Source organism: Phaethon aethereus (genome assembly GCF_964289735.1).
Source record: "Phaethon aethereus genome assembly, chromosome: 3".
NCBI classification, from domain to species: domain Eukaryota; kingdom Metazoa; phylum Chordata; class Aves; order Phaethontiformes; family Phaethontidae; genus Phaethon; species Phaethon aethereus.
The window spans coordinates 126034777-126042395 of NC_138576.1; the positions used below are offsets into that span (position 1 = coordinate 126034777).

Genomic DNA, 7619 nt, shown 5'->3' on the forward strand with positions numbered 1-7619 from the left:
ATTCAGAAACCTGAACAAAGCTTTGAATGTGTGCATGTTCATGTACTGCTAGCACCCAGAGAACCAGTCAAAACTGGCATCTGTCATTAGTTTAGATAGTATTCAAGCACAAAATGGTCAGTATACTAAACAGTATCAGTAAGATTAAAGCAAGATTAAATTAAAGCCTTACATAAACAAATGTCGTAAGTCTGTTACAGGCTTCTATGTCTGCTACAGGTATATAAGTAGTTCCAAAGAATAACATAAAGGTAACTTAGTATGTACAGATCTTAAAACAAGAGTTAATTGCCCAATGCGTAAGCTTAGCAGTATTTCAACAGCATCTCTTTTCTGATCTCGTCTTCTACATACTCCTGTTGCAGCCACACCTGCTCCTTTTAGTCTTCTCACCTTTCTAAAGTTGTGCAAGTCTTGAGCAGCCTCTCAACCAGCCTCTCTTTTTCAATCAGCTTTCATTTAGATGTTTTTTTCTGTAGCCTGACATATGGGCAGAAACACAGACAATAAAATTGTAGGACTCAGATTTTTTTTTTTTTCCTGATGCCAGTTCGTGCATTAAAAAAAAACAACAAACTTTAAAGCACAGTATATATTTTACTTCAATGAATTTTAATACCCTTCTGCAATCAGTACAATTAATTGTGAGTTAAATGACTTCTTCCTCGGAGCCTTCTTTTCCCATTAAGGTAATCACAAGATTGAAAGGATCAAAATTCTTGTCAAGATTTAGCAGATACAGTTAGCAATTGGCAGGCTAAGTGAAACTATTATAAGGACAAGTCAGATTATTAATAACCTATCTTCCTACAAAAAGAATCGTTTCAAAATAGTATGACCTGCAAGTGAAATTAAACTCAAATTAGTAAGATTTAAGGATTCCAAACAAACATCATAGTGCTACTATCTTCCCAAATTGTTCTGAGCAGGAAAACAGAAGTCTACTTGAGTAGATACTCTACAAAAAGTTTGGGGTTTATTCATTCATTTATTTAAAAGACCCCTCCTCTGATTGAAATCTTTTATTGATACAAGAAGGCTGACAGTCCATTAATTAAATCTCACAACAGTAAATTGCCTCCATGAATACAAACTGTAAGCAGAACTGTACACTTGATACCCCCCCTATTTTTCCCCTCTATGCATTTTATATTTCAGGATTGTTTGCTATTTTTATTTCAGCAACAGATGTCTTTTCCAAATATAGATAATTTTCTTCAATGCCCTGGTACACAGGGAAACGTCTCAGGAACGTGTTCTGTCTTAAACCTAGTTTCAAGTTTCTCATTTGCCCTTTAACTACTCTTTCCCTCTCCTCTGCACCTGAAGATCTAACAAACTAGTAGAAATTATTCTTTGCACCATCTCCCAATACCTGAGTACAACCAGTTGAATTCTTGCTCTAATTATCAACAACAGGCATTCAGAGATTACTTTAAAATCAAAGGTTCCAGCATAATATCCGCCTTTTTCAGCCACTCTGCCTCAGTAAAACTGTGCTCACTTCAATTTTTTCTTGTCAGAGTATTTTTGTGGTGAATAGAATTTGAAGAACTCAAGGCCAGCAAATGCGATTAAAGCATAAATACTGAAAGCTTTGCTAACACATAATGGGCGTTGAAGATCTCTGTAGAAAGAGTCAAACTGAGACTACTGGATAAATTAACCAAAGGCACGTGCCCTACTTTTACTAATACTTTTGAGTACCTTGAAAATAAAAAAGGAAAGCTATTTTAATGATAAAGACAAGCTTTAGTTATTTTATCCATTGCTCTAACCTTCATAAGCTCAACATATTATACATATATGCTACAAGGAAAAAAGTTTTAATTATCTTTGCTTCATTAAAAAAAGAAAACCAAAAAAGTATTTCAATAGAGAATTCTCAAACATCAATATGAAGAAAATACTAAACACTTGGAACAGTCTTAATGTTTTTATGGCTTTTGATAAACCAGAGCCCTCAAATTTTGTGAGCAGATGCAAAATTTACCACCTGAAAGGCAGCATAAAGAGTTAACTCCAAGACTGTACCTGAGACAATTCAGTGAGAAATGTTACTTTTTCTTTGCCACTCAAATTATGTTAAACTTCCCCCAACCCAATGCTTTCCTACTGCACTAAAGGGTAGGATAGGTATTCTGACATTCATATAAAAACAATAAAGAACAGAAGTAAGTTGAGATGCAGATGGTAGTTGATAGACTATTGATAGGCAGTTAACAGGCTACAACACAAAATGGCTAGGAGTGATACAAAGTTAATTTAACTACAGAGGGAATAACAGTAAGTGCGCTGGAAAGTGCCTGACTGCAGGATACCGTTTATTCTGATGTTCTTTTAATAAACAAAAGAGAACTGGTTAGAACTACTGCTGAAACCTCACTGCTCTTCCTTTGTAAAGTGTATTTCTCTGCTCTTTCTCACAAGTCCCTTTTTTGTAACGGCCAAGGTCTTTATGACAGAAGCCCTACTCCTTACGAAAAGCAAGCCACTTAGAACTTCTAATGATTCAATTGTGTCACCTAAATCTCTTGCAACTCTCTCTCCTTTCAGGGGGTAACTATTTTATGGTCCTCAGCATCCAGTTTTGGAGGACATCTTACAGAAATCTATCTTCCCTTTGCACATCTATTGAAGAGGCCACTTGTCAAGCCAACATTCCAAGGAAGACTGAATGTTGATCTCCAGATTTCACCAACAGTGCGTCTCTAACAAATATAGGCCAGCAGTCCCCATTTTTTTTGTTTGTTTCCTTTGTTATAAATGCCTCAGTTCTCCTCATCTCAAGATCTCAGAGTTACTGCCAGGTGGTTGGGTAGAATCACTAATGTACAGCCTTAGGTGAGTCAAAAATAAATACTACAAATTTAAGCAATCATTTCTCCATCCCTTCACCAGTCAATAGCAGCAATAACTGGTACAACACCAATCAGTGTTCCACTACAATACAGATATTCAACAAACCTTAAGTTTTATCAATAAAGCACAGTTCAGTTGCTTTGTTGATGAAAGTGCCTTAGAGTTCCTGTTTCTCTCCACTAACCACAGTGGAGTCAGATGCAACAGGAACTTTACTACTTCCAGCAAAAACAGAATCAAAACCAGCTTCCTGCTCCTCTAAAGTCACAGCAGCAGCGGATCCTCTAACAGATGTGTTGGTAAAGGCTGGCCGTTGCTTTGTAATCCTTTCCAGGTCCACCGCTTTCCTACCTCTTCTTTTGCCCAGGATTTTGATGTAATTAGCTGGCACAAGTCCTGTTGTTTGGCCATCATAACTAGCCAAAAGCCAACCACGGATCTTGGGTTGTTGTTCTGAAGAAGAGAACACAAACGCGTTAAGACACAAAACCGTTCAAAATATATTGCAGTTGAGGCACAAATACACCAAAAAGTAGATGACAAAACAGCACGTCATGCAGAGAAAACAACTCTGTGATAAAAGGCAAAGACAGATTACTTCACAAGAGAAATGACTAAGATCTGCACCAGTGAGGTGAGCTGAAAAGTATTGTGAAGTGCAAGTTGTTTTGAAATCCATGACACCACCATACTGCAAATGCCTAGGGATCTTCACAGTGTGAGGAAAAGGTAACCACAAGGGTAACCACAAAGCACATCCTAAGTAAGTTCAGGCTGTGTCCTCTCTTAGGGAAATTGAACAAAACTACTCAATAAGTTCTATTACAATGCAAGTAACTTACAGGGGAAAAAAAAAAAATCACTGTGGATGAGGAGTTTGGTCATATAAGGTGGGGAGGGGTTTTGTTTTCATTTTCAGACTAACAACATGGCTTACTTCACATGTGATTAGAAAATAAATGCAAAATTAAAAGTTTACCTTTGGGTGCTAATTTTAGCATGTCACCAGCACGGAAAGAAATTTCTTCTTCTGAGAGAGCATTGAAGTCATATTCTGCTCTTCCAACTACATGATCATCTTCACCACTTGCCCAGTTACTAGAAACTGTTTCCAAAAAGAAATTAAAAGGTTACTTGCTCTGAATTATAAAGTGTTGCAATTTTTTTAAAGGGAAAATGAAGAAAGCACCTTAAACTTCCTTGCTAAAATTTTTCCAAAGAGAACTGGCAGATGTAACAAACAAAGCATGATTTGCTGAGTCAATCCAACCAACGCACATGCCCTACCCTGTCTCCAACTGCCACATCTAATAGAAAGGAATCAGGATTTTGGAATCACACAAAGCTTACCATGAAACTGCATCCTAGATCAATAACAGGCTACTTAAACAGGCTGTTACTCGTATCACATGCCCAAAATTCAGTATTGTACCCCAGTACCTATTAACTTCCTTTACTGTAGTGTAAGATTAATTGCTACACTTGTGATAACAAAATGAACAATATATGCTGCATTTCTCTCATGCTGCAGATCATCTTTACCTGTTTCTTCATCACTGTATGTAGAAAGCAGTTTCCAAATCAGATAGGGGCCTCCCATTATAACAGCAAAGAACAAGAAAATAGGCCAGGATTTTGCAGAGTTAGCCGCCTTGTCTTCAAGGCCAACACGAGCTACTGTCCCCTCACTTTCAGCCCACAAATCCTCATTCTCAGAGCTCTTCCGCAGACCGAGTAACCGTTGTAGACGTTGGTAGAGGTATCTTATAGTTCTCACTAAAGCGAAAGCTGAAAACACCTTTGTGAAGTGTACTTTGAGGCGGGAGAAGTGATTGGCTACATCCAACACAGCTCTGAAACTGTTGTACACAGCTGAAAAGGTAGCATCCATCATCATGCTGACCGAGGCAAACGCATGCACAATACTTTCAATGGACTGAAATGCGCCTCTGCTGCTCTCTTCAGCCTGCTGAACAAACCTGCTGGGAGGAATATCATCTGCACGAAAGCGGTTATAACCCAAACCACCATAGCCATAACTGTAAGGACTATAGCTTCCATAAAAAGAGGTTCCATATGAACCATAGCCTGGAGAAAAAGAACTACTATAAGCTGGCCTGAAAGCGCTCAGACTACTGCTTCCCGTTTGCTGTGACGGTCTTGGCAAAATAGGTGGAGGTATTCGTGCAACTGTGGGTTGTCCAGGCCTGGTCAGCAGGTTGTCACCCAAGTCAGCAGACCTAAACAAATTCAGACAAGCAAGATCAGTACTCAAAATAATTTTCTATTTTCGTTTCCCCAGAGTTCTTGGGTAACTATATTTCAGTAGTGCTAGGATAGGGAACCTGCTAGCCAAACACTCAGTACATTACACAACGTTTGTGGGAAGTAAAAATTCCAGGCAGGAAATACGGGGGGGTTGGGGGGGTGGGGAGGGGCGCGGGGAGCACATAATGAGACATTCAGTGTAAATATGGAACCGCAGAATACCTGAAACGTACACATGGAAAAATTATTAGTCTCTTTATTGTATTGACTAAGGAAGCACGAAATGCTGCATCTAAATCCATCAAACCTGATGCTTTAACACCTAGGTCATTTTTCTATACACAAAAGCCTCTCATATGCGCGACCAAGAATATTTATGAACTTATCTATCTGAAAGATTTCCAATACTTGCTCTCAGCTCTTCTATACAATGAGCCAATGATAGAGCAAGAAGGAAGTTTGAAAGCTCCTTTGAATCCACCCTTACAGAAAAGGGTGGTGTGACCTAATTGAGAATCCAAGTAATTATACAACAACATATGCAAGGGCTTTGGGTCCCCAACTTCCTCCTCTACCCAAACTATCATGTAGCATGTCAAGGGATTGAATCTATTACTGTTAACTGTTGGCAGAAAGAGGTATTATGAGTCAATTACTTGTTTTTAACTTGGTAAACTTTTATTCCTTTGTATGCCCATAAGTTTAAGTAATTTTATCTATGCCCTTCATAAGGCTCTGCAAGTACTAGACTGGTATTTGAATCCTGTCAAGCAGCTGTCCAACTTTTACCATTCCATTAACAAGTTGATCACATATTATCACCCTGAAAGTCAAACATTTTGGTCATTTCCCATGTTCACTGCCTCATCACAAGACTTTCCACTTCTGTAGTCCATTAAATTCACAGGAAAAAAAAAAAAAGAAGAAAAGTCACGTTTGAGTTGCTAGGGAGCTGCTGCTTTCTGCACTGCTTTCAGTGTGAAGCATGCTTGCTATACTATTTCTGTATAAGGTAGGGAACAACTTCCTCTCAGCAAAACTTACAGGTTTCTACCGCAAAGAAGAATATTTATATTTTTACACTGTTTGTTTCTTCCATCATAGACTTTAACTCTCTTAGCAGTTAAAAATGGAAGCAAAAATAAGCTATGATGACAGAAAACAGAGGTACTGTAACTTATTAAGTCACGCTACAACCCCATCCCCAATAGTCAACTTAGGACATCTCATTTTAAAGCTGCTTTTTTAAAATGAGATGTCCTAAGCATTTTAAAATGAGCTTGATAATCCCACTATGAAGAACTAACATCAAATTTCTTGCACAGTAAGCTTTGGGTTGCAGTCAAAGCAGAAAAGTTTCTGTTGAATGTTTAGTCTTGGGATAACCTTTTGCCCAGTTTCAGCTCACTCTAATTGCAATCGCTAGCACCAAATGAAAAACAAGACTGATCTTCAGCGACCAAGCTCTCCTCGATTTCTGATTAAAAAGGAAGAAGTTTACAAACACTTTCTGTACAACATCCTTCTCTGTGAGCAGGTTGGATTTCTTGGAAAAGCTCAGATTCCCGGGTGAACACACCTGAGACAGACATACACAGGCATCTTGTCCAGTTCCTGGGGACAACATCACACTGCTGCTCCACTCCTACAGAGCCACGCATGCTTGCACACCTAGATAATCCCCAGGAACGGACACCTGCATTTCGGCAACGCATACAGCTTTACCTTCACCACATTAAACATGCAGCTTTCTACATACACAAGTAGGGCTCAGGAACAGTACCTTTCAGGAGCACCTCACTCCCCCTCCCCACTGAGCAGGGGGACCCACCAGAGACCACCTCCCCGCCTGGCACACAACCCCTCAACAAAACAGGACAAACGACCCCAAACCAGCAGATAACCCATCCCTCCCCGGGCCACCCAAACCGACAAACCCCCTCAAGCTCTGCTCAGCCACTAGCTCCCGGAGGCACTGCCCGGCTGGGCCCGACCTTTGAGCTCGCCTCAAGGGAGAAGGCCAAGGCCGGAGGCCCGAAGCGGGGAGGCGCAGCCGCCCTGAGGGGGCCAACACGCCACGCCGCCACAGGCAGGGGAGACCCGGGGGCCAGCGCACGCACTCACTGGAAAGCCGGCGGCACCGTGCCCGCCAACCGCCGGTTCTCCCAGGGTTTGGGAGGCGGCGGCTGCGACGCCATCTCCGTCTGGCTGCGGGTCCCGCTCGGCCCCTGGCCCGGCCCGGCCCGCCACGCGCCTCCGCCCGCCTGCTTGCCTGCCTGCCCACCGGCAGACTCGACGCGGGAGCGCCGAGCTATTCAACAGACACCGTTCGGGCAGGGCTTCCCGCCTCGCCGGCCAATAGATGCGCTCTGCCCAGACGTTACGCAAGCGCATGCCGGCTCCGCCGGCCGCCCGGGAAGCGCGCAGCGAGGTGATCGCTTCTCCCCGGGGACGGGGGCGGAGGGCGGAGCGGGCGGGGGGCGGTGGCA

At 41.8% G+C, this 7619-nt stretch overlaps 1 protein-coding gene across 1 annotated transcript; it reads right to left on the bottom strand.

Moving 5' to 3' along the window:
- Nucleotides 1-3019: 3019 nt before the first annotated feature.
- Nucleotides 3020-7328, bottom strand: PEX13 (peroxisomal biogenesis factor 13; the record flags this gene model as incomplete). Its single annotated transcript, XM_081998168.1, has 4 exons — nt 3020-3315; nt 3842-3967; nt 4405-5102; nt 7255-7328. 4 exons carry the CDS (start codon nt 7326-7328, stop codon nt 3020-3022), a joined length of 1194 nt encoding a protein of 397 aa, XP_081854294.1.
- Between the last annotated feature and the right edge of the window lie 291 nt (nt 7329-7619).